This window comes from Myxine glutinosa, chromosome 4 (assembly GCF_964187855.1).
Source record: "Myxine glutinosa chromosome 4, kmMyxGlut1.1, whole genome shotgun sequence".
Classification (NCBI taxonomy): domain Eukaryota; kingdom Metazoa; phylum Chordata; class Myxini; order Myxiniformes; family Myxinidae; genus Myxine; species Myxine glutinosa.
The window spans coordinates 26,666,571-26,692,942 of record NC_136264.1 but is presented as its reverse complement, the minus strand read 5'-3'; the positions used below and the strand labels follow the sequence as shown (position 1 = coordinate 26,692,942).

Sequence of the window (26,372 nt, the reverse complement as noted above, 5' to 3'; positions counted from 1 at the left end):
GCTCTGATTTCCTATTTGGCATTGAGGACCTCCATCCATTGTTGAGACAGCAGAAGGAGTATGTCCAGAGTAGAGTGACCTGGTCTGAAACCAAATTGATGATCAGAGTTCAAGCCATTGGAGAAGATGAAAGATTTGATATCCGAAGCAATGATGGATTCCATGACCTTGCTGATGATTGGGAGCAGGCTGATTTGTCTGTAGAGTGATGATAGATGCCATTGCCCTGTTTTCCATTGCATCCGATTTGGTGACCTAGTCGTTGTGTTCACCCATGACTTGTGGTGGGTTACTGAAGTCCTGTCTAGAGTTTCTGTGGACTGTCGATTTGAAAGATATCTGGTCACTCAACATCCGATCATTGCAGAATGTTCCAAACAGTTTCTCACCTGCCCTGTGAGCAGACTCAGAGTCGTCGACCAGTGCAGTGGGAGCCAGTACTCCAGACTGTAGAGATTGCAATTTGCGGTTATCCAACAATTTGGAATATCTTGACAAAGAAACAAACCACTAGTGTACTTGGCAATCGACAACGGACAGGTCGGCCAAGGAAAACAACTGCAGTTGATGACGAAAAATAATCAGAGCTGTGAAGAAAAGCCCTCAAACATCTGTCAGTGACATCACCAACAACCTTCAGAGTACAGGGATGAAAGTATCACAAGCTACCGTTTGCAGAAGACCTTCACAGCAGAATTACAAAGGCTACACTGCAAGATGCAAACCTCTCATCAGCATCAAAAATAGAAAGACCAGATTAGAATTTGCCAAGTAGTACATAGTAGAGCCAGTGAGTTCTTTATTCAAAGTTTTATGGACAGGTGAGACAAAGATAAACCTTTACCAAAGCGATGGAAAGGCAAAAGTGTGGAGAAAGTAAGGAACTGAAGATGATACACAACAGAACAACAACATGCATTTTAAAGGCCATTTTCCCTACTAGAGCGGGGGTTAGCCTTGCGGTCCCCATGACAATCTTCTCCATTTTGCCCTATTTTCTGCATCTCTCCTTGTTAACCCCCTTGCCCGCATTTCTTCTTCCACCATATTTAGCCAAGTCTTTCTCGGTCTTTCTCGGTCTTCCCCGTCCTCTACTTCCTTATACATTCATTTCCATCACTCTTCTCAACCAGTCACTTTCATCCTTCCTCAACACATGACCAAACCATCTCAACCTGTTCCTCTTCACAGCATCAATCACAGGCTCTATTCCCATCATCTTTCGCAATTCATCATTTGTCTTCCTCTCTCTCAACGATACTCCGCACATCCATCGAACCATTCACATTTCCACCCTTTCCATCCTTCGTTGCTGCTCTACGTTCATTACCCATGTCTCGCTCCCATAAATCATAACACTTCTCACACATGCAGCATACACCTTTCCCTTCAGCTTCAACGACACTCCCCTCATCATCAGCACGCCACTCAATTCCCGAAACTTCTTCCATGCACATCTCACTCGAGCAACCGTTGCCGAGTCTGATCCACCTTCTCCATTCAGCATGTCTCCGAGGTAGCAAAATGTTTTCACACCTTCCAGCTTCACTAGTCAACGGTTGTCGTCGACCCACCTGACGTGTATGTAACAAGCTTATTATCCTCTTTCTGGAACTGAGTATTACAAATCAACAAATCAGCTCCATCAGCAAACTCCAAAATCCTTTCACCTTCTCCATTTCTCACACCATATCCGTAACCCCCATGAACTCCGTCAAAACCATCCATACTCCTTCCCACATGTCCATTTAGGTCTCCTCCTACCACAACAACTTCCTCATCTTTCACGTTTTCCATCAGCTTCTCTATCGCACACCAGAACTTGTCCTTCTCTTCATCGCTTCGACCAACCTGCGGAGCATATCCCGAGATGACGTTCACCAAGAGCTTTCCAATCATCATTTTCACCATCATCAACCTATCACTCACTCTAGTCACACTCACCACACTGTCTACAAACTCCTCAGAAAACAGGACACCAACACCATTCACGCCCTCCAGGCACCCTTGCCACACAAACTTGTATTTCTGTCTCTGCCTACCCTTCACCATTCTCACACCACTTCCCTTCCATCTCGTCTCTTGCACACAACATATGTCTACTCTTCTTCTGACCAATACTTCCACCACTTCTCCTGATCTCCCTGTCATTGTCCCTACATTCCATGTCCCAAACCTCAGCAACCGATCTCCACTTCGGGCTGTACACTGCCCATATGTAGTTGTAATTGTCATGGTTCTCTTTTTTTGTACATCTCACATCCATTTGTCTGCCTATGTACAAGAAAATTCCTCCAAACTCATTGGGCGGCACTTCACCATGCAGCAAGACAATGACCCAAAACGCACACTGCCAACTCAACCAAGGAGTTCATCAGGGGGGAAAGTGGAAGTTTTTAGACTGGCCAAGTCAATCTCCTGATTTAAATACGATGGACCATGTGGGAAAACATGGGCTTGGGAAAATATAAATGGGAAATCATAAATGAGAAAACATGGGCTTGCGGGAACAAACCGACAGCACCTACCTAACTGCATTGACCCAACACATCGTAATATGTGTCTTGCCTACCTGAAATCTAGACAAACAAATTCAAAATATCCATTGCTTTTTACACATGGACATCACTTCAGACCGACACCCCCACCCCCTTTTCTATGGCATTTGGATGATTTTTGGGTGTTGATAATATTAAGTGCTTCGTCCAATCTCGTCATATACCGGTGTGTACCCCGGTTTAGAATAGGTACACCGTATCCCTGCGTGTCGCAAGAGGCGACTAAAAGGGTTGGCGTCAGGAAGGGCATCCGGCCATAAAAACATTGCCTCAAAAAGAGAACCATGACAATTACGACTACATATGGGCAGGGTACAGCCCGAAATACCCCGTGGGGGACCCCACTCCCTCTCGTCAAAACTCAAGGTGGGGAACACGATCGAAGCAAGTGTGGAAATCATTCCATTTATGACGACGAAACGTCTGATGCCCGACGTGGAGATCGGTTTCTGAGGTTTGGGACATGGAATGTAGGGACAATGACAGGGAGATCAGGAGAAGTGGTGGAAGTATTGGTCAGAAGAAGAGTGGACATATGTTGTGTGCAGGAGACGAGATGGAAGGGAAGTGGTGTGAGAATGGTGAAGGGTAGGCAGGGACAGAAATACAAGTTTGTGTGGCAAGGGTGCCCAGAGGGCGTGAATGGTGTTGGTGTCCTGTTTTCTGAGGAGTTTGTAGACAGTGTGGTGAGGGTGACTAGAGTGAGTGATAGGTTGATGATGGTGAAAATGATGATTGGAAAGCTCTTGGTGAACGTCATCTCGGGATATGCTCCGCAGGTTGGTCGGAGCGATGAAGAGAAGGACAGGTTCTGGTGTGCGATAGAGAAGCTGATGGAAAACCTGAAAGATGAGGAAGTTGTTGTGGAAGGAGGAGACCTAAATGGACATGTGGGAAGGAGTATGGACGGTTTTGAGGGAGTTCATGGGGGTTACGGATATGGTGTGAGAAATGGAGAAGGTGAAAGGATTTTGGAGTTTGCTGATGGAGCTGATTTGTTGATTTGTAATACTCAGTTCCAGAAAGAGGATAATAAGCTTGTTACATACACGTCAGGTGGGTCGACGACAACCGTTGACTACCTGCTGGTGCGTTGGCGAGATAGTGGGCACCTCCGGGACACAAAGGTTATCCCGGGGGAGGAGGCTGTTTCACAGCACCACTTGGTTGTCTGCGACATAAGGGTGAAAGGTGCGAGGAGAGCTCGGCGGGTGAAGTACCAACCGAGAATGAAGGTGTGGAGGTTGAAAGAGGTGACAGTGAGGGAGGCATTAAAAGAGAGGCTGAGTATGGTGGAGGATGATGTGGTTGAGCTTGAAAGTGGTTGGATGTCAATGAAAGATAGTCTGTTGGGAGCCGTTGATGAGGTATGCAGATGGACAAAAGGACCACCGAGGCACTCGGAAACATGGTGGTGGGATGATGAAGTTGGAAAGAAGATTGACGAGAAGAGGAAGAAGTTCAAGGAGTGGCAGAAGGCAAAGGTTATGGGGGCAGAAAAGGCAGAGCATGAAAGTTATAAGGCAGCCAAGAAGGCCGCAAAGAAAGAGGTAGCAAAGGCACAGGAGGCATGCAGGAAAATGTTCGGAGAACGCTTGGATTCGAAAGAGGGTCAGCGAGCGGTATTCAGGATTGCAAAGCAGATAGCGAAAGAGTGGTGTGATGTGATGGGGGTGAGTTGCTTGAAGGATGAAGTGGGACAAATCGTTGTGGACCCAGATGGAATTAAAGGAAGATGGAAGAGATATATGGAAATGCTGTTGAATACAGAGAATGAATGGGATGGCAACATCGAGAGTAACCCAGTTTTAGGACCGGCAGAGAAGATAACCGAGAAGGAAGTTGAGGAAGCGATAAAAGCAATGAAGAGTAGAAAAGCGGGAGGGCCGACGGGAGTTGTGGGAGATATGTTGAAGGCAGCGGGAAATTGGGGTGTGAAGAGAATGGCAGAGATCTGCAATCTGGTGGTGAAAGAAGGCCGCATTCCAGTGCATTGGGAACTGAGTACCCTCGTCCCTCTATACAAGGGGAAGGTGACCCTCTGGACTGTGGCTCGTATCGAGCGATAAAGTTATTGGAGCATGGAATGAAGGTATTGGAAAGGGTGTTGGAGAGGAGGATAAGGAAGAAAGTGAAGATTGACGAAATGCAGTTTGGATTTTTGCCAGGAAGAGGAACGACAGACGTGCTTTTTATTGTGAGGCAGTTGCAGGAGAAGTATATGGAGAAGAGGAAAAGTTGTTTCTTGGGTTTGTTGATCTGGAGAAAGCATTCGATAGGGTTCCACGTGAAGTAGTGACATGGGCATTGAGGAAGTTAGGAGTGGAGGAATGGTTGATCAGAGTAGTGATGGCAATGTACAAAAGAGCGCGCACAGCTGTGAGGACGAAGGACGGGAACAGTGGTGAGTTTGAGGTGAAGGTGGGAGTGCATCAGGGGTCGGTACTAAGTCCACTACTATTTGTAGCTGTGATGGAGGTGCTGGCTCAGAACGTAAAGGAGGGTTTACCGTGGGAGTTGTTGTATGCAGATGATCTGGTGTTGATTGCAGAAAGTATGGATGAACTGAAGGAGAAGATGAACAAGTGGAGGGAATGTATGGAGACAAAAGGTCTGAAGGTGAATATCGGAAAAACGAAGGTGATGGCAAGTGGTAAAGCATGTGGTGAGGTGGAAAGAACTGGGAAGTGGCCGTGTGCTGTGTGCAGGAAGGGTGTCGGAGTGAATTCCATTCAATGTACAATGTGCGCTGAGTGGGTTCATCAAAAATGTAGTGGTTTGAGAGGGTCATTAACCAGTGTGGCAGCTACATTCAAGTGTAAGGTGTGCACAGAGGGAGCTGCAGATGGAGGAAATGTTGAGTTGGATCTTGGAGATGGCGTGAAGCTGGAAGGTGTGAAAACATTTTATTACCTTGGAGACATGCTGAATGGAGAAGGTGGATCAGACTCGGCAACGGTTGCTCGAGTGAGATGTGCATGGAAGAAGTTTTGGGAACTGATTGGCGTGCTGACGAGGAGGGGGGTGTCATTGAAGCTGAAGGGAAAGGTGTATGCTGCATGTGTGAGAAGTGTTATGATTTATGGGAGTGAGACATGGGTAATGAACGTAGAGCAGCAACGAAGGCTGGAAAGGGTGGAAATGCAAATGGTTCGGTGGATGTCTGGAGTATCGTTGAGAGAGAGGAAGACAAATGATGAATTGCGAAAGATGATGGGAATAGAGCCTGTGATGGATGCTGTGAAGAGAAACAGGTTGAGATGGTTTGGTCATGTGTTGAGGAAGGATGAAAGTAACTGGTTGAAAAGAGTGATGGAAATGAATGTAGAAGGAAGTAGAGGACGGGGAAGACCGAGAAAGACTTGGCTGAAGATGGTCGAAGAAGAAATGCGGGCAAGGGGGTTAACAAGGGGAGATGCAGAAAATAGGGCAAAATGGAGAACATTGTCATGGGGACCGCAAGGCTAACCCCCGCTCTTGCAGGGAAAATTGCCTTAAAATGCCTGTTGTGTGTTGTTGTCCAATCTCGTCAATCTTTCACTGTGTTCTAACAATCGGTTAGCGATAACCATTAAAACGGGCTTCCTCTTCATAACCCCTTTGAACATCCACTGCCCTGCAGGTCACGTACCACCAGGCTATCATCTGGCCAGCATTGTTGTGATGATTCGGCATGGCGATCGTTACCCCCTCTCTTCCCTGCCTGGAGTATCCCAGCCTGATATTGCATGCGATATCAAACCTGAGAGGTAATCTTGATGTGCAGCTTGCAAAAAATGTTTCCTTTTTTTCCTACTTCGATATTACTGATACTTTTACTGGGACCATCTACATATTACATACGGAAAGCGGAAGAGGGGGGGAGCATTAGCTGTTTGTTGGTGAAATTCAGCAATGTGGCTTGGGAGCGTAGCATACCTCTGTCATGGGGCGGCCAAAGAAAATCAGAGAGTGAGGACACAGCGCCCATGTCTGGACCCACACACTCCTTCACAACCCTCAAGGCGTTGCCATCAGTGCCCAGAGTACACACTTATGCATGGATACAGACCTGGCCAATTGACGGTGCCGATCTTGACACACTCGGCGCCATGGCCACCAAGTAGCGCAGGTCAATGGTGTGCCACTTTGCTCGCTGCCACGCAGGGGCAACTGTGCGGGAAGGTCCGTCCCCCATCCGTTGAACGTCAGAGGGCCGGAGCTTCTTCCGCTTACTCCCCTCATGGTGTGTGTGTGAGAGAGAGAGAGGGTGAGGGATATACTGCGGCACACCTATTGAGCTGAGGGATATACTGTGGCACACTTATTGAGCTGTAGTCCAGCCACTTAAACTTATGTGTGGGAGAGTGAGAGTACTCACCTCTCACGGGCTCCTGCCGGGTCTGGCTCAGGGGACACAGGACAAGACAATGGTGCTAACTATGATAAAATGAGTCAGGCCATCCACCTAGGTATGCCACACCAGACAACTTTATCCTATCACAAACACTTAATATTGGTGGTTTAACAGTCCAAAGAACTATGTAAATATGAAGGCCTGAAACTAATTCCAAGACTCCTCTCCCTCCCACTCCCCCCCCCACCCCCCAACCCTCCCATTAATGTTGTTACATCTTACAACTGAGATAGTCTTTTGTTGAATTTTTTTTTTCTTGGCAATAATAAGATTAACAATGTAGAATAAACAATTACCATTGAATAAGAACCTCTGAGTTGTCCATGTTGAAATGATTACTTTGCTCTGCGTCCCCAGGGAACCAACCCATCACCAACTGGCCACATTTGTGCAGCACATGAGGCAAGCAGACCTGACACATCTTGAAGGTGCATTGGCATCGTTGCCACTGTTTCCTACAGTGAGGCAGTGTGAAACTGGACAGCTCACGCAGACAGGTACGGCATTTACCTTGTCATCATTCCTTTTGTTTTGATTTTGAATATGGGAGTGTGCCAGCTATTAAAGGACAGCAATCAATAGTCTTTACCTCCGCCACCAAAGGTGGACGGAGGTTATGCTTGCACCCCTGTCTGTCTGTGAACAGGATATCTCAAAAGGTTGTGGACGGATTATGACAAAATTAGGTGGATGAGTTGGGTAGGTGACAAGAACAAGCCGATTAGATTTGGGGTCGGGTTCGGGTTCGGGTCCAGATCCAGATGCGGTCTCAGTGGATCCAAAACAAAAACTGTTCAGCCTAGCGAAGGTATGCGCTCTACTGGGTGCCGCTCTCATTTATGATATGCATTCACCTCTGGGCGTCGGCCTTGATTGGATCACCGAAGCAAAATACTGCAGGCATGGAAATTATCAGCAAAAATAACAAACGTTTTTTATATTCTGCAGAAAGTAAAGAATAACATTCTTCAGTGCTTATTGAATATGAGTAAAAACACTTTTTGGACTACAGGTGGAGTCCCTAGCATCACGTAGTTGGATGGAGACACGAGCGTTGTAAAGATCGGTTCGTTGTCACGAGCCGGCTGCTATCACGTGCATCAGTCGGGCTGGGTGAATGGCAAGTGGCGAGTATCCCTTGCGTTGGGTCGATTTAGTTGGAATACCAAGGGTTAGCGGTTAGGGTGCCAGCTTGGGATCCTAGGATCCTGGGTTCGAATCCCGGTCGATCGCTGAATTAACGCCAGGGGGGGTTGACTCAGCTTGTCATCCTTCCGAGGTTGGTAAATTGAGTACCAGCTTGCTGGGATGAATGATCACGGTGTGTACCCCGATTTAGAATAGGTACACCGTATCCATGCGCATCCTAAGAGGCGACTAAGGGTTGGCGTCAGGAAGGGCATCCGGCCATAAAAACATTGCCTCAAACAGGGAACCATGATTGTCATGGGGCCCGCAAGGCTAACCCCCACTCTAGTGGGGAAAATGGCCTTAAAACGATCATTCATTCATATATACCAAGTGGCAAAGCGACGTGTACTTGTGTTTTAGGTTATCATGCTGTTATCCCACTCTTCACTATCCAACCATTCCCATGTGCTACACCTTCTTCCGTTATTCAAGGACTGTTTATCACAAGTTTTATCCCCTCACACAAGGCAATAAATGCATCGCAGCCATTCCCATTTTTCATTATGCTCCTTGTTAGCTTGTCAAAGCTCTGAGGAAAATGCTGTTCACGCTTGAGAGTACAAGTACAAGTCTCGTGGATTGATTTAAGTCTCTAATGTTGCGCACCTCTTTCTAGGCCTGGTGCAGCACATAATGAATGGCGAATACTTGCGTCAGGCCTACGACAATCATGGAGGCCTCTTTGCTGATGTAGACCCACCACCTCACGTCGAGACGACGCCGAGGTCACGTACACTGCAAAGCGCTATGGCATTACTCTATGGCCTGCGACCCATGTTTCCCTGGTCTTCAATGCATGTTCGCAGTCAAGCATCCGTCTACTATTGCGGTACTGCTTGCGATTGCCCTGCGCGAGGCCTTTACCTTGAGCGTACCGAGCAAGAGCGGGCTTTGAATCGTGCCCAGGCCCCTGATATCTTCTACAAGGCTTTAGCCGAGCTTCTGGACCTCTCTGTTGCACAAGCCAAATCCACCCTTTCTGTGGATCCACTGCTTGCATTGTTCTGTCATGGGCAGCAACTTCCATGCCGGCAACGTGGCTGTCTCAAATCTGCTTCCTTTCGCCTGCTTCGGCAACATCAGCTCACGGAGGAGCGCAAGAGCAAGCGTGGCGCAATGTACCAACGATTTGCTTTGCTCGCCATGTACCCAATGCTCAATCGCACGGCCAGTCACCTCCAGCGCATCGCCGAGGGGCACCTTGCTCCACGCCTTTCCCTCTGCTCCGGGCACGACACCACGCTGGAACCGATGCTAAATGCACTCGGTCTACACGATGCACCTTTCCCTCGTTATGCAGCTCGTCTCGTCTTCGAGCTGTGGCGGAAGGGTCCGGGTGTTGGCCGGGTCGAGTCGCACGCTATCCGCATCCTCTACGACGGAGAAGACGTGACCTCCCGCACGTCGTTTTGCAGGTCGCGCCCAGCACATGAGCACTGCCCACTGCGCGTATTCCTAGACTTTGTTTCATCTGGCATGCTGGCACCTTTCAACACCAGCAGCTACCAGCAGGCCTGTCAGGTTCTTCAACGAGCTCTCTAGAACCTGCAGTTGAATATTCTTCAAGGAAGCATTTTGCTTCCATTGTTGTCAATTATTTTTAGCTCTTTTTGTTTACTTGAGAATGGTTTATTTTGTTTTCCTTGCAGGTACACCATGAGATGACCAGCTCTATCAAACCGCAGGTTAGCATTAGCACCGAAACACTTGGACTTGTATACTGGAGTGCTTGCATATCAAGCATGAGCGAGATAAGGCCAGTGACGTATCATTGACCCCGAAAATATCGCGACGTTAACTGGCTTCACACAAGAGTAGATAAAGGTGGTTGGAAACTGACCTGGTTTGAACCTCTTAGCTTTTACTTTGATATGCTTTTACATGGTCTCGTTGGAACTAAGACAACATTTAGAGCAAACGTCAGGCCGCGGTCTAGAACGGATCGACATCACGGCTAGAAATGGCACGGTGCGCTGCCATAATATAATGTGTCGGAGGATTTGGACCAATTACCTTTTCCTTTACGTTGCCTGATATCCGAGACTCCTCGAAACATGTCGCATGTAGTAGACGCCTTGACCGGCTCAGGTTTCCTCTGAAGATGTTTAAATTCGCCATTGGAAGATCTTTCGTTTCCCGATATCCCTGAGACTCCTTTGAACATGTTCGCACGTCGACACCTTGACTGGATCAGGTTTATTCTGAAGGTCTTTAAACTCGCCATTAACAAACTTGAGGAAGACGAGTCCACGCTTTTATGTACGTAAATAAAATGCACAAGCTTGCTAAATTTTCTGGCCTAGATTTAAAAAAAAATTTGATTGTGAAAAACACAAACGTTGAGATGGAAAGGATTGAAATTAGTTCAATATTGCTGTGCTTTTGTTTCCATGTATCAGGCTGTGGGCCGTTGTTCACTTCTTCTTCTTCTTTCATTATTTATTTTCTCTTTTGTATCTACCCTCCTTACCAATCGAAATTTGCACTGAAGGCACTTCTTATACTTTTGCGAGTGCGATTCCTTCTGAAAGTGAAACCACTTTTCTTTGTCTCATGTTTGTCTTTGTTTGGTCCATTTTTATCTCTCATTCGCACTAAAGAGCATGAGGCCTGCGTCAAACGTAAAACGTAGTTTGAAATTGTCCTCCTGTTTGCGTGTGAAGCCACAACGGCTGCCAACTCGCCACTTGCTAGCACTTGTGTAGTTTCTTTACGACTGTGAATATTGGGCTTCATCACGAGCAAAGCAAACATTTGTTTACATTTTTGAGATGTCATTGGCTTTCCAAGGATTAGGTGATGCAGCTTGTGGGACCAACGCTGTTCAAGCTCAACTTCACATGGGCCCACATTTCGAGTTAAACCACTTGATGTTTAACCGGAGGATAGATTTTGGTGTCACATGGATATGTTATGCACATGTGACGTGCTCTCGTGTTGTTGGAAGGTGGAGCATACCGATACTTCGGATAAAACATGACGGGGATGCGTACGATTAGGGCGTATATCAAGGCAGCTACGGCCTTTTCCATTTTCTTTAACTTTTTTTTTGTACCTCTTCGGACCAAGTCCAAGCAATACAAATTTGTGATCGAAATATCACGCGCTAGTTGTGTGGGTTTAACAATAGGATAGCATTGTGTGGTGATGTAAGCACGATTCGCTAGTTCGGTAAGATGAAGCACAGTGTTTATTTAGAAAATTCCCATTTTTTTGTTCGAAACCTTCTTCGATTCCATCTTGCTCATTTCCTCCATGCTCGGCCCACCGTAGCCAGCTTTTGGAGGTACATTTCGCTCGTCGATTAGAAAAACCTCTGCTTTTAAAAGGCCTACCATGAAGTATAGTCGTCGGATGTTTTTTTCTTGAATCATCAGCCACCTCTTTTTGAGTGCAATGAAAACGACTAATAACGACACGTACTATGTTGCCCACGTCGGCCGAACAGAGAAATGGAGTGTATTTCAGCCCACAGTGCTCGCAACAGCTGATCAAGGAGGCCGCAATGCATCGTCTCACGAACCGGAGCTCCGATTGCTGCTGCAGTAAACTTTTTGGTAATTTACTAATATTCAATTTGCAATTTAAACTTGGGTATTTCAAACAAATGCTTGGAAAATTAGATCACTGTGCCCTATGTAAACCAATTCCCTCTGCTGATACCTTTTAGCAGCGAGAAGCACTTGCACCGCGTGATGTCAGTTCTGTTGCGGAGGTGAGATCGGGCCGTTTGATTTTTGCACTATTAGTGGGTAGCGGTGAGGAGCAGGGACTCGTTCGGGTCATCCGATAGCACGACGATGTACGGAAATCAGATTGCGAGACCTGGTTTGAAGTGACCACTCTCGTGTTCTCGAGTCAATTAACCAGTTGGATTTTGCTTGTGACATTGATTTTTTTTTTCACTCTCCTACATTCCTCTTCATGCATTCCATCATTATCGTCGTGAACCGTTTGTCGATTGTTGCATTATGTGTTCAGGTTAAGGTCGCTCGTTGAAGCCTTTGTTTATAGATTCATTGCAGCTGCACCGATGCTTAATTTCATACTTTATTTCGTTGCTTGGTTTTTTTCTTTGTGGTGTTACAAACTAACGACGAAGTCTGTTCTGCAGCCCTGTGCTCACCCGCACACCTCGAGTCCAGGTGGACCTTTTTGGTGTTTCTTTGACTACTTATCCTGAGATGTTGAGACGATGGATAATTATTGACCATTTTTTGTGCTGGATCCGAATAAATACATTGTTGAACTCTGTTTTTGCACGAAATGTTTTACCATAGCAGCAAGCTTTGAGTTGGATCCAGACCAAGACCAAACCAGATCTACGTCCCACGAGCACGAGCAAGAATCTTAAAAATAGTTATTGTGCGTTAAAATGAATGAACGTTTTGCAGATGAACAAAGGTTGGGTTGGAAGGGCGTGTCACCAAATGCTGGTGCACAAATTGCAAGCATTGCTTCTAGTGCACTGGGACAAGCAACTACAGCGGCTGAAGCACATTGGCTGCATTTACAGGATATACTGCACAGGGCGTCCATAAAGTCCTCGTCCCTCTTAACTTTTATAACTTTTGATGTACACATGACAAACAAACTAAGTGGTGCAGGAAAGCATGATATATAAAATTTGTAGGCCTACTTGACAGTTAAAATTTTTAGCTCACCTGGAACGTAGTTCCGGGGAGCCTATGGGATGACGCGTCGTCAGTCCGTAAACACTTGCAACTTCTTCTCCGAAACTGCTGATGGGATTGTGACCAGATTTGGCACAAATTATATTTGGACGACAGGTGTAGTTTGTTCACGGTGTATATTGTGATACTTTGGCACAAAAGTTTGTTCACGACATTAAAAATATTAGGGTTTAAGAGGGTCTACCGGGGGTCAAAGTGGATCCAGGTTTGACCCCCAAAATAGGTCAGTCATCAGTCAGTCATAGGTCATCAGTCAGTTACAACCCGGCTGCCATCTTGAAGGCATGCGATGCACAACAGGTAACCACAATGATACCGTGGCTTTGACGTCATGGTGCTGCTGTCAAACTTTATGAATAGATCCAGCACATCCTAAATGTAAACACTAACAGGAACCAATCCCATACCTCGGTGAGTGGAGACTGATTGGAACCAAGTTGGCACAGCATGAACTTGGGAACTAGCAGAACAGCCAATTACATTGATCAAGCTAATGGCTCATTTTATTGGGCAATCTCCATTTAAATGTAACGTAATTATTCCACAGGACGTCCACAAGGAGTGGTGTCAAAATCGTTGTTGGCAATATTATGAAGAACACCCTTTATAACAAAGTTATTTAAAAAAAAACACCTGGAATAACACACGAGACTCCATTTGATCCTCAGGAGTGTTGGGCCTTTCCCTAAACCAGTGTGATGATTTATCACAATTGTTTGCCAGATAAACATTTTTGTTGATTTAATCATGTGTGTGCGCAACAACATTCCTGCAAGGAACACGGAGAAAGAGTGCGATGCCACACGTGAAGGGGGAGGCGAGATCGGCCTTTCACTTCTGTTTGTTCCGGAAGTTGACGATTTTAAACAGGTACTTAATGCGTTTCTCCAGTTGGTGTTTATCTTCGACAAACATGCGGTTTCCAACCCACTTGAGTTTGCGCACACAGCGTCGCAGCTCATTCCCCTTCCAGCCCTTTATCCAATTTGGACCACGGATCAGCTGTTTTGGATGCGTTTTGAAATCACCTGGAGACAGAAACAGGCAAGCATCCCGGTAAGGTGCATTGAAAGGGGACATGCATCTATGTTTTCAAATTCAACCCACTGACTGCATTGTGGTGATACTCTTTGTACCCATCATCGTGACGAACAATACGTACCAATTGGCATGTCTCTTAAGACCAACGTTTAATCCACGAAGACTAAGTAATATTTCCCAAATTGAATAGTCGATGCAAATCCAATAATAAACTGACATAGCATCTTGGGGTTAAGATTTAGTCAAAATTCAGAACTACTACTACTACTACAACAACCAATTTTCCATATTAGCTCATCCTTAAGTTAGGGTTGGGTTCCAGCAAGTGGTCTTTTTTTTTTTCTTTTTTTTTTTGTATACAAGATCAAGGCTCGTGAAAGAGCGAACACTAATCACACAGAAAGAAAAAACCGACACATAAAACATATAATAAGGGGAGCGGTAGACAAGATGGGGAGAGAGGTGGAAGGAAACAAACACAACATTTGAGAGCAGGGACATCGAGAGATCTGTGGGAGGGAGAGGGCTTGGGGGGGGGGCATGGGAAGGGGGGTGGGAGAGGTATAAAACATATGAACACTGCAAGGACTTCCAGGAAAGAAGTTGGAATTTCAAAAAAAGTGGATCTGGGGTGAATTAGCGGGGGTAGAAAAGATCAAGGTTATGGATGGGGGAAGACGAGATGGTGGTGAACAGCTGTTTTAAAGACCTGGAGGGAGGAGTGGGATTGAAGGGAGTGGGGGAGTTTGTTCCAGAGGTGAGAGAAAAGGGGAATGAACGAGTGAAGGTGAGCAGAGAGCCTAGATTTCGGCAGTTTAACCATAAGAGGGTTGCTTGCAGATCTTGTGTGATCTGTAGGAATATTTGGGGGACAGAGCACAGATAGAGATGGGGGAGCAAGGCCGGAGAGGAGTCGGTAGAAGACAGAAAGACCACCTACCTGCCTGCGGTGAGTGAGTGAGTGAAAGGCCCTCGGAGATAGCTTCATCGTGGGAGATTCCAATGATTCTGAAAGCTTTGGTTTAAACAGCGTGAAGCCGAGCTAGGTGTGAGGCATGAGCACCGGCCCATAGGGGAGAACAGTGTTCCATTGAGCTGCGGATGAAAGCCTTGTATGTGGTGAGGAGCTCAGGTGTGCCTAGGAAGGACTTCGCACGACGGAGGATGCCCAGTCGGCGACTGGCTTTGGAGGCCAGCTTGGAAATGTGGTTTTCCCAGGAAAGATCATGTCAGATAGTGAGATAGTGAGTCTAAACAAACTTCTCAGTCAGTGATAAAAATGATTGGACCAAATACCTCTTGGGGAGGCAACAGCATCATATGCAGGAAGAACTTGTTGCAGTTGCTGCAGCACGATAATACAAAAGGCCTGAGTAAGTGGCTTCACGATCCCATTTTTTGTATCGCCACGGCCACAACATTGGGAACCCCTGTGGTTAGGGCAAGGCTTCACCAATTTTTCATACTATCTTGAAAGTCATATCTTTCAGAAACTCTCAAAATTGGTTCAGAAAGTCAACTTTCCTTGGCACACCTGAGCTCCTCACCACATACAAGGCTTTCATCCGCAGCTTGATGGAATACTGTTCTCCCCTCTGGGGCGGTGCTCCTGCCTCACACCTAGCTCGGCTTCACGCTGTAGAAAGCAAAGCTTTCAGAATCATTGGACTCTCCCGTGATGAAGCTGATTCTGAGGGCCTTTCACTCACTCACCGCAGGCAGTTGGTCTTTCTGTCTTCTACCGACTCCTCTCCGGCCTTGCTCCCCCAAATATTCCTACAGGTCGCACAAGATCTGCCAGCAACCCTCTTCTGGTGAAATTGCCAAAATCAAGACTCTGCTCACCTTCACTCCTTCATTCCTCTTTACTCCCGCCTCTGGAACAAACTCCCTCACTCTCTTCAATCCTACTCCTCCCTCCAGGTCTTTCAAACAGCTGTCCACCACCATCTCTTATCTTCCCCCATCCAAAACCTTGATCTCTTCTACCCCCGTTAATTCACCCCAAATCCACGTCTTTCAATCTCAGACTTCATTCCTGAAATTCCTGGTAGTGTCAATTTGTTTTATACCATGTACGCCCCTCCCTCTCCCTCCCACAGATCTCCTGATGTCCCTGTTCTCTACTGTTGTACTTGTGTGCTTCCCTCTCTCTCCCCATCTTGTCTCCTACTCCCTTTATTATATGTTTTATGTGTCCGTTTATGTTTTTTGTGTTTAATGTGCTTGCTCTTACACGAGTCTCGATCTTGTATATCAGCGACTAGCCATGGGGAATACAGTTTGAATTATTTTTCATGTTCACTTTCATTCGTAATTTTGCCTTAACGTTGTTAAATATCCGAATAATCAATAAAGTGATGGATAATGGCAATGTATGTGACATAATAGGGTGCATGGATGATATGAGTATGCGGGCCTTAATAGTAGCGTGTTCAGTTAACAATGATATTTTGGTTCAGAATGAGCGCGAGGCGAGACTATGCACTCTACGAGTGCCATTCTAGTTTAAAAAGGAACATTAAATTAATTGAAATTAAATCAAACCGATTGGATACAATCATACTTTTGCATGTCCATCATTAATAGATCTACCATATTGTTACAATATATAGTTATTTTAAAATACATTGACTTCCAAATGCCTCTACCCACTGTCATTCAAAAGGGTATGACATCATAGGTCAGCCCAGGTAGCACTGCCTATGATGACCTGAACGTCCCAAACTAATGAAGATGGGACTAGCTCTGCCAGGCAGGCAGTGATTCAAAGTTGAGGTCCAGCGAGGTAGTTTAAATGTGGGATCAATGGAGGGGAGAGGGGTCGAGGTGGTGGAGATGAGGCAAAGGAGGTTGGAATTGTTGTGTGTGCAGAAGACCAAATGGAAAGGGAGGAGGATACAAGCTGTTGCAAGTGGGTGTGGATGTAAGGAGTAATGGTGTGGGAATAATAGTATCGGAAGAGATCTGCAAGCAGGTGGTTAGAGTGGAAAGGTGGGAGGGCTGGATAGTTATGACCTGAGTGGTGATGCAGAGGCACAAGGTGTGTGTTATATCGGGTTATGGGCCACAAACGGGAAGGACTGGGGTGGAGAAGCAGGAATTCAGGGACGCACTCGAGAGGATGATGGGAATGTTTAAGATGGAGGTGATGCTGTGCATTGCAGAGGACTTCAACGCGCATGTGGGAGTAGCAGAGCCGGGTGAAGAGGAATGTGTTGGTAAATGTGGTTGGGGAACGAGGAATAGAGAGGGTGGAGAGCTGGTGGAGAGTAATGGGATGGCCATAGCTGGTTTATTCTTTCAAAAGCGGGAAAACCGCAAGATTACCCATTGGAGTAGACAGCACAGAACAGGATTTAGTGGTGGTAAGGAAGTGACAGTTGTGGAGCGTTAAGGATTGCAAGGCAGTAGCGGGAGAGCATGTTACCAGCCAGTGCAAGCCTGTGGTGTTTGTAGTACCGATGAAGAAAAGGAGGAAGGTTAAGAGCAGGGGTCGGAAAGTTATTAGGTGGGGCAAAAGTAGGGGAAACGTCACCATACGGTACAAGGAGAGGGTGAGGGCCAGGTATGAGAAACTTAGCGAAGAAGCAGAAGGTTTGGAGGAGGAATGGTAGAAGTACTGAGAGGTATTGCAGAAGTTTTGTTTGGAAGGACGTCAGGAAAGGTTGCATCATCGAGGGATGGAAACCAAGTATGGTGGACGGAGGAAGTAGTGAAGGCAGTTGGTGAAAAGAATGAGGTTTGGAAGAGGATAGAGAAGATCAACGATAGAGGGAGGCAATCAGATGTGTAGTGGCCGCACTTTTTATGGGCAGAAGAAGAAAGCAGCAAGGAGAACTGTGGACAAGGTGAGGAATGATATGGAAGAGCAGGTGTACAACAAAGTTGGAAGAGGATGGTAGGAAGAAGAAGATCTATGAATTGGTTTGTGACAAGGATGAGAATCGTAAGGACATGAAGGGGCGGGGCGGTGATCAAGGATGGTGGCGGGAGACCAGTGACAGAGAGGGGAGCAGTGTTGAAGGTGTGGGAAGGATATTTCGGGGGGGGGGGGGGGGGGGGTGGTTGAACCAGGGAGGGCGGTGGTGAGCTGGAGCTACAGTGTTATGTAGAGGGGAAAGTGGAGTTGGAGGAGGAGATGCAGCCGGCATTGCAGAGAATGAATAAGGGAAGAACACCAGGCCTTGATGAGGTGTGTGCAGAGACGATAATTATGGAGGGAGAAGTCTGTCTGGGTCAATTGGACGAAGAGGCTGATGTATGTACGGAGGAGAGAGGGTTTGATTCTGGAGGATTGGAGGACAGGTTTAATTGTGCCGATATGAAAGGGGAAGAGCGATGTTCAAGGTCTGGGGAAGCACAGGGGCATTACGCTCCTTAGTCGTGTCATGAAGTGAAGGTGCTGGAGAGGGTTCTGGATGGGAGGATAAGGAAGTGTGAAGAAGGACATTGGAGAAGAGCAGCAGGGGGTTAGAAAGGGTAGGGGAACGACAGACAGCCGGTGGAGAAGAGGTTGGAGGTTCAAGGTGAATTAGCATTGGGATTTGTGAACGTGGAGACGGCCGAGATGGTGATGACACTGAGATGAATGGGAGTGCTTGAAGCAGTACTTCGGTTGGTGGAAGGGGTGCACAAGGGAATGAAGGGAAGAGTTTTGGTTGGTCCTGGAATGTCGGAGGAGTTCAATGTGAACATCGGTTTGAGGCAGGGAAGTGTGCTCAGCTCACTGCTATTTATCATGGTGGTGGAGCTGGTAAGCAGGAAGGTAAACATGAGGGGTATTCTGGGGAGGATATTGTGGTGGAGAGTAGGTGGGAAATGCAGGAAGTACTGGGGGAGTGGAAGAAGGCATTTGGGAAACATGGGCTGGAGTTGAGTATGGAGAAGATGGAGGCGATGTGGGTCGGGCAGCAGAGAAAAGAAATGAATACCAGGTTAGAGGGGAAGGAGATCAGACAATGACATAGGTTTGAGTACCTGGGGTGGGGCGGGACTGATGGGGGATGGTAAGTCAGAGGCAAAGGTGCGGAGGAGGATTCAGGTGGATGTGAATGTGCGGAGGATTCAGGCGGATGTGAATGTGCGAAGGAGGATTCAGGTGAATGTGCGGAGGAGGATTCAGGTGGATGTGAATGTGCGGAGGAGGATTCAGGTGGATGTGAATGTGCGGAGGAGGATTCAGGTGGATGTGAATGTGCGGAGGAGGATTCAGGTGGATGTGAATGTGCGGAGGAGGATTCAGGTGGATGTGAATGTGCGGAGGAGGGATACATGGCAGAGAGAAAGATAGCAAGGAGATTTAATGGAAAGGTTCGGATCTCGTGTGTAAAGCCGGCCTACCTTTACAGTCTGGGGACCCTTTATAACGAGATATTGTAGCGGCTGCCGCTGGGTTTTCACAATCGCCTTGCACCTATCAAGGACGCGGAGCGATCACCATGCCGGGCTCGTCCAGGACGCCCGGGCAGGCCCGCACTCAACTTGCCAGGCCGCAGCCAGGACGCTGGGCCACGCCCCCTGGCGCCGGGCCTGGGCAAACCCCCTGGGAGAATAGATATATATTGCTGACCGATAAACGGGTTTTCAGAGTGCCTGAGTGTTTGATTTCATTAAAGCAACTCGGATGAATTCTAGCTTTTTGTCGCGTCCATTCTTCCGATCGACGTGGGAGCCCCAGCTCCTTCATTGGTGACCTATCGACATGGACACGGCAGTCGCCCTTAAACTGCCTACCTTCTGGGAGGCTCACGCGGCGGTTTGGTTCGCACAGGCGGAGTCCCTGTTCGCCCTGCGAGGCATCACGGCCGACGACACCCGCTTCCACCATGTGGTAGCTGCGCTCGGGTCGGCTACCGCGGCCCGCGCCCTGAGCCTCCTCGAAAGCCCGCCAGCCGCTGACAAATACGGCGCGATTAAGAAGCTGCTCCTCGATGCTTTCGCCCTCCAATCGGCGGAACGCGCACGGCGCCTGCTCGAACTGCCTGAGCTCGGCGACACGCGCCCTTCCGAGCGAATGGACTACATGCTTTCACTGCTTGGCGAGCACTCTCCAGCATTCCTGTTCCGGGAGCTGTTCTTCCGTCAGCTGCCTAACCCGGTACGCCTCGCCCTGGCAAGCACGACGATCACAGATCCCCGGGCCCTTGCCAGAGAAGCCGACAAGATCTCCGCCGCAGGACAGCGCATCGCAGCGGCGACATGGGACCCACCGCCGTCCGACGCAACACCCATGGCGCCCGAGCACCCGGCACGGTCGACGGCCGAACTGCCGACGCAATTGGCGGCCGCTCTACCGAGCCGACCACCTCCAGCACGACGACCGAGGCCTCCACCTGACCAAGCGTGGTGTTACTATCATGCCAGGTTCGGACAGAAGGCCCGAACATGCCGACCCCCGTGCACCTTCGGCAGGCCGGGAAACGGCCGGGCCGGCGTTCATTACCAGCCATGAGCGCCGGCCACACGGGCAACTTACTGTTCATCATGGATAAAGCGTCCGGACGGCGCTTCCTGTGCGACACCGGCGCCCAACTGAGCGTCATACCCGCCTCTGACCAGGACAGGCAATCCGCGGTTTGCGGCCCCTCCTTGGTTGCGGCCAACGGATCGACTATCCGCACCTTCGGCCCGCGCAACGTCACCCTCTGCTTCGGCGGCCAACGCTTTGCTTGGACGTTTGTAACCGCCAACGTGCCCATGGCTCTGCTAGGCGCCGACTTCCTCTGCGCACACGGACTGCTGGTGGACGTCCAACGGCGTCGTTTAATCAACGCTGAAACCTTCAGCTCCCTGGTATGCACATTGAGCAGCTCCGCGCCGACCGAGCTGGCATGCACCGTCCCGGCGGCGAACGAGTTTGCTCGCCTGCTCACGGAGTTCCCGGCCCTCACGCGGCCGACGTTTTCGGCCGTTGCAGTACGGCATGGGATCGAGCACCACATACCAACCACGGGCCCGCCGGTCTACGCCAGGGCCCGCCGCCTCGACCCAGCCAAGCTCGCCGTAGCGAAGGCCGAATTCGACGCGTTGGAGCACCTCGGCATCGTGCGGCGCTCCGATAGCGCGTGGGCCTCGCCACTGCACATCGTGCCAAAGCCGGGGGGTGGATGGCGCCCGTGTGGCGACTACCGCCGTCTCAATGACGCTACCACCCCCGACAGGTACCCGATCCCGCATATCCAAGACTTCTCCGCCCGTCTGGCGGGACGGGTCATTTTTTCGAAAATTGATCTCATACGGGGATATCACCAGGTACCTGTCAGGGCGGCCGACGTCCCTAAAACGGCAGTCATCACGCCGTTCGGCTTATTCGAATTCTTGCGGATGCCGTTTGGTCTCAAGAACGCGGCTCAGGCGTTCCAGCGCTTGATGGACGGCGTGCTGCATGACCTGCCGTTCCTTTTCGTTTACCTGGACGACATCCTCGTCGCCAGCACGTCCCGGGCCGAGCACCTCCTCCACCTCCGAACACTGTTCGGGCGCCTCAGCGAGCACGGCCTCATCGTCAACCCGGCCAAATGCCACTTCGGCACGACGGCCGTTGATTTTTTGGGCCACCACATCACCAAGAACGGGGCCGTGCCGCTGCCAACCAAGGTCGAGGCCATCACCACGTTCCCGCGTCCCCGCACCATAAAGGCCCTGCAGGAATTCCTGGGAATGGTGAATTTTTATCACCGCTTCGTGCCCCGCGCGGCTCAACTCATGCGGCCCCTCTACGAAGCCCTCCGGGGCAAGCCGGCCAAGCACGACATCGCCTGGTCCGCAGCAATGGATGCGGCCTTCCAACGCTCAAAGCGGGCCCTCGCCGACGCAACACTGCTCGCTCACCCGGTGCTCAACGCTCCCATCGCCCTCACCACGGATGCCTCCGACTACGCGGTGGGCGCCGTACATGAGCAATGGGTGAACGGGGTTTGGCAGCCACTCGCTTTTTTCAGCCGGCAGCTCCGGCCGAACGAGCTCAAATACAGCACGTTTGACCGGGAGCTCCTCGGTCTACACCTGGCCGTCCGCCATTTCCGCCACCTCCTGGAGGGCCGACCTTTCACGGCGTTCGTCGACCACAAGCCGTTGGTTTACGCCATGGCCAAGGTCACGGAGCCATGGTCGGCCCGCCAACAGCGCCACCTCTCCGCCGTGTCGGAGTTTACCACGGACATCCGGCACGTCGCCGGCAAAAATAACGCCGTGGCCGACTGTCTTTCCCGGGCCAGCGCGAACGCGGTCCACCTGGGCGTGGATTTTGCGCTTATGGCGGCGGACCAAACCACCGACACCACGGTGCAAGCCCTCCGGGCGGCGGACACGGGCCTCCGCCTGGCCGACATCCCCTGCGCGGACACTGTCCTGCTCTGCGACGTCTCCCAAGGCCAGCCTCGCCCCATCGTGCCCGTCACCTGGCAACGCCGCATCTTCGCCTCCCTCCACGGCCTTTCCCACCCGAGCCGGAAAGCTTCCCAGAAGCTGGTGTCGGCGCGTTTCGTCTGGCACGGCCTTCGTCGGGACGTCCGCGATTGGACCAGCACCTGCACGGCCTGCCAACGGGCCAAGGTCCACCGACACACCCAGGCCCCGCTGGCACCTTTCACCGTGCCCGAACGACGTTTCGACCACGTCAACGTGGATCTGGTGGGCCCCCTCCCCCCGTCACGGGGGTTCACACACCTGCTCACCATGGTGGACAGGACCACCAGGTGGCCGGAGGCCGTTCCCCTCGTCTCCACCACCACCGCCGACGTGGCGCAGGCTTTCATCACCACCTGGGTCGCCCGCTTCGGCGCACCGGCGGACATCTCGTCAGACCGCGGACCACAGTTCACCTCCGAGCTGTGGGGCGCGGTCGCCCGCAACCTGGGGGTCAAGCTCCACCGTACTACGGCCTACCACCCCCAAGCAAACGGGTTGTGCGAGCGATTCCACCGCTCCATGAAGGCCGCGCTCATGGCCGGCCTTCAAGACGGCGGTTGGGCCGACCGGCTGCCGTGGGTCCTTTTGGGCCTTCGCACGGCCCCCAAGGAGGACCTCCAGGCATCCACCGCCGAGCTTGTCTATGGCCAGGTGCTACGCGTCCCGGGCGAATTCGTGCCCGACGCTACCAGTCCCTGGTCCGCAGCTCACCAGCGCTCGGACCTCCAGGAGGCCGCCCGACGGTTTGCCCCCGTGCCAACATCCCACCACGGTGACCCCCAGTCCTACGTCCCCCCAGCACTCCGCACAGCGGAGTATGTTTTTGTGCGTCACGACGCACATCGGTGGCCACTCCAGCCGCCGTACGACGGGCCCTTCCGGGTGCTGCGACGGGACGACAAGTCGTTCGTCATCGACATCGGCGGCAGGTCGGACCGGATTGCAGTGGACCGCCTCAAGGCGGCGCACGTGGACGTCGACCACCCACCACGGGTGGCCCTTCCGCCGCGGCGAGGCCGCCCCCCGTCCACGGTGCCCCCCACTCGACCGCCCACCACCTCACCGGACCCCCTCCCACGACCCGCCAGGGGTCGCTTCGGCCGGGTCATCAGGACCCCCCTCAAATTGACCCTGCCGGTGCAAGTCGATTCTGGGGGGACGTGTGTAGAGGCTGCCGCTGGGTTTTCACAATCGCCTTGCACCTATCAAGGACGCGGAGCGATCACCATGCCGGGCTCGTCCAGGACGCCCGGGCAGGCCCGCGCTCAACTTGCCAGGCCTCGGTCGGGACGCTGGGCCACGCCCCCTGGCGCCGGGCCTGGGCAAACCCCCTGGGAGAATAGATATATATTGCTGACCGATAAACGGGTTTTCAGAGTGCCTGAGTGTTTGATTTCATTAAAGCAACTCGGATGAATTCTAGCTTTTTGTCGCGTCCATTCTTCCGATCGACGTGGGAGCCCCACAGCTCCTTCAATATAATAAAATAAAGCAGAGGGTAGGTCGATCTCCCATCCTTACCCAAAATACCAACGTTGTCATACAATCCAAACATCGCCCGCTTCTCATTCCAGCGATCAGGGGGTGGGCTTTTACTCATTGGGTTCCTCCACAAGCAGGCTCCTGAACAGAGAATTATGAAGAGTATGTGAAGGACAACGACTGCATGGAGACAACTTTCAGCATTCAAATTATTCCGCATTCATTGTTCAACAAAACTGGAGTCACCTTTAAAGAACTCCCTTTGAAAACAGCAGAAAACAACCGGAGGCCTCGCCAGTGTCCATAATGTTCCAGGCAGCATCACCTGTATACAAGGACAGGGTCAATTCAAAAGGACACTTCGCCCGTCATGTTTGTGTCACATCCACACCTATTTACTTCATCTCGTGTACGTTTACGCATGGACACTAAAACGCCATCATTCAGAACGAGGTAACGAGGACGATTTTAGCACGTGTATGGTAAATACAGTAGCATCGACACCTTCGGATTACAGACACCATTCACTCGAATAGCCTGGAAAATCCGCGTATACAACCTATTCGCACCACACACACAGGTATTATAAACATGGTATACTCCATTAATCACCGTTTACCATGTTAACATTTGTCATCTTTACACAAAACCCTTAACGAGTTTTGTACTTAACTTACATCAATACCAGTGTCATGGCTGAACACAACCTTCACTGTAAATACACGCTCCTCCCTCGACATACGCTCCTCCCTCGACATACGCTCCTCCCTCGACATACGCTCCTCCCTCGACATACGCTCCTCCCTCGACATACGCTCCTCCCTCGACATACGCTCCTCCCTCGACATAGGCTCGTCCCTCGACATAGGCTCCTCCCTCGACATAGGCTCCTCCCTCGACATACGCTCCTCCCTCGACATACGCTCCTCCCTGAAGGTGCTAATGAAAATCGGTACTGGTTGACCACCCAATCACAAGCAGCGGATTATGTTATCGATTTTAATCTTACACCAACACGTAGAAATATATTCGAACAAATAAGAAAACTACGTTTTTTAGGATATCGAAAGAATATACCGTATAATATGGAAAATGTAATAGTGAATGAAGATGGCAAAAATAGTAAAGTCCAGTATCGCATCGATATTGAACATCGTGTATACTGTTTGGATCAAAGGGCCAATTACAGACACCATTGATTGTAAACTAGAACTGCACTCGGCAGAGAGCACACGATGAACAGTTTACATTTTATATCCACTCATAGGGTCGGATCTGGATTCGGACCTGAACCAAAATCGAATCGGCTTGTTCTTGTCACCTAACCACCTCATTCACCAAGTTTTGTCACAACTCATCCACAACTTTTTAAGATATCGTGCTCACCAACAAACAGGCAGACAGGGGTGAAACCACAACGTCCATTCATCCACCTTCGGTCGTGGAGGTAACGATTGGGCTGGCATTGAGTGTTGTTACCAAGTTTCTTGAAGAGCGCTCGTCAAAGGGCTGAAGCACTCAAGCAAGCACTCCATTTGAAACTGTTGATACGGAACGGCTGGCTTGGCAAGCACTATCAAGCTGCTTGGTAATGGGACACACTCCGAGAATGCGCTAATTATTACGCTGCTTGTGTACCATCAAATTTGGAATCATTATTTAATTATTACGCTGCTTGTGTACCATCAAAATGCGGGCAAGGGGGTTAACAAGGGGAGATGCAGAAAATAGGGCAAAATGGAGAAGATTGTCATGGGGACCGCAAGGCTAACCCCCGCTCTAGCAGGGAACATGGCCTTAAAATGCCTGTTGTTGTTGTTGTTCTTCCTTATGCTTATGCCTAGGTCACACATAGGCGGATATTTTGGCGACTACTGGCGACTGCCGGCGATCAAGATTTTTCGGCGACTACTGGCGATTTCGGGCGGTCAAATATGGTCAGGCGGCAGTATGGCGACTGCAGGCGGCCACATTGCGCCTGCATTGCGACGACGCCCCGAGTGGGATGGCGACTGTCGAAGATCGACGACGACTGCATTGGGGATGCACGGCGGCAGCGTGGCGACAGTCTGGCGGCTAGATTACGACCGATGGCGGATCGCGGCGACTGCATTGGGGCCGGGTGGCGGTTTACTCCGACGTCCGCAAGACTGCAATAAGACCGCCGGCGATTGGAGACGATTCACACAACTTTTTAAATCTTTATTTCTCTATTTTACATTTCACTTTATTCACTTCAATGATGTATGACATGAAGCATAAAGATGTTTGATGTACAATAAGAAAGTTAATAAAGATGTATCATTGTAATGTAATAATCAAACTTTTCTGCAGGGAGAGAGAATGGAAATAAAGTCCAACAAATTATTTCCACTGGTCCCAAGTCCCATAAATAAAGTTTCCAAAGGACCAAAGTCCCAAAAATAAAGTTCCCAAAAGTCCCAAGTCCAAACAATAAAGCCATATCCTTGTCGGCACCACAGGACCTCACTCCACGGAGACCCTCACACCATCCTGTCTTGCCATGGAATCGTGGTATGTCGTAATGCAGTCGCCAGGCAGTCGTATCTGTGTCGCCAATGGCCGTAACTCGGCCGC

General features: G+C 49.8%; 2 protein-coding genes across 7 annotated transcripts in view; one reads left to right on the top strand and one right to left on the bottom strand.

The window, feature by feature from the left end:
* The window catches only part of PXYLP1 (2-phosphoxylose phosphatase 1), a 33,603-nt gene extending 21,204 nt beyond the window's left edge, over positions 1 to 12,399 (top strand). For all 4 annotated transcript variants that reach the window (XM_068112058.2, XM_078775538.1, XM_068112059.2 and 1 more), the window contains 3 exons: positions 6,181 to 6,307; positions 7,312 to 7,451; positions 8,762 to 12,399. In XM_068112058.2, the coding sequence (XP_067968159.1) occupies positions 6,181 to 6,307; positions 7,312 to 7,451; positions 8,762 to 9,687 (1,193 nt within the window). In that variant the 3' untranslated portion in view covers positions 9,688 to 12,399. The remainder of the gene's footprint in view (positions 1 to 6,180; positions 6,308 to 7,311; positions 7,452 to 8,761) is intronic.
* Positions 12,400 to 13,324: 925 nt separating this feature from the next.
* Positions 13,325 to 24,790, bottom strand: MRPL51 (mitochondrial ribosomal protein L51). 3 transcript variants are annotated; one of them, XM_068112055.2, is made up of 4 exons: positions 24,452 to 24,790; positions 24,021 to 24,099; positions 23,814 to 23,915; positions 13,325 to 13,867 (listed from the first exon to the last, which is right to left on the bottom strand). In XM_068112055.2, the coding sequence occupies exons 1-4, from the start codon at positions 24,692 to 24,694 to the stop codon at positions 13,671 to 13,673; spliced, it is 621 nt and encodes a 206-aa protein (XP_067968156.2). In that variant the 5' UTR covers positions 24,695 to 24,790; the 3' UTR covers positions 13,325 to 13,670. The 3 variants fall into 3 exon arrangements, with proteins under 3 accessions (XP_067968156.2, XP_067968157.2, XP_067968158.1); XM_068112056.2 differs by having other exon boundaries at positions 24,482 to 24,789; XM_068112057.2 differs by having other exon boundaries at positions 24,460 to 24,622.
* Positions 24,791 to 26,372: the final 1,582 nt, after the last annotated feature.

Excerpts from the sequence above, each read along its gene's own strand:
- MRPL51 (XM_068112055.2), bottom strand. The coding sequence starts at position 24,694 with ATGTCGAGGGAGGAGCGTATGTCGAGGGAGGAGCCTATGTCGAGGGAG. Across the intron at positions 24,100-24,451 it reads GCCATGACACTGGTATTGAT|GTGATGCTGCCTGGAACATT; the intron begins GTAAGTTAAGTA and ends CCTTGTATACAG. Across the intron at positions 13,868-23,813 it reads TGACAACGTTGGTATTTTGG|GTGATTTCAAAACGCATCCA; the intron begins GTAAGGATGGGA and ends TTCTGTCTCCAG.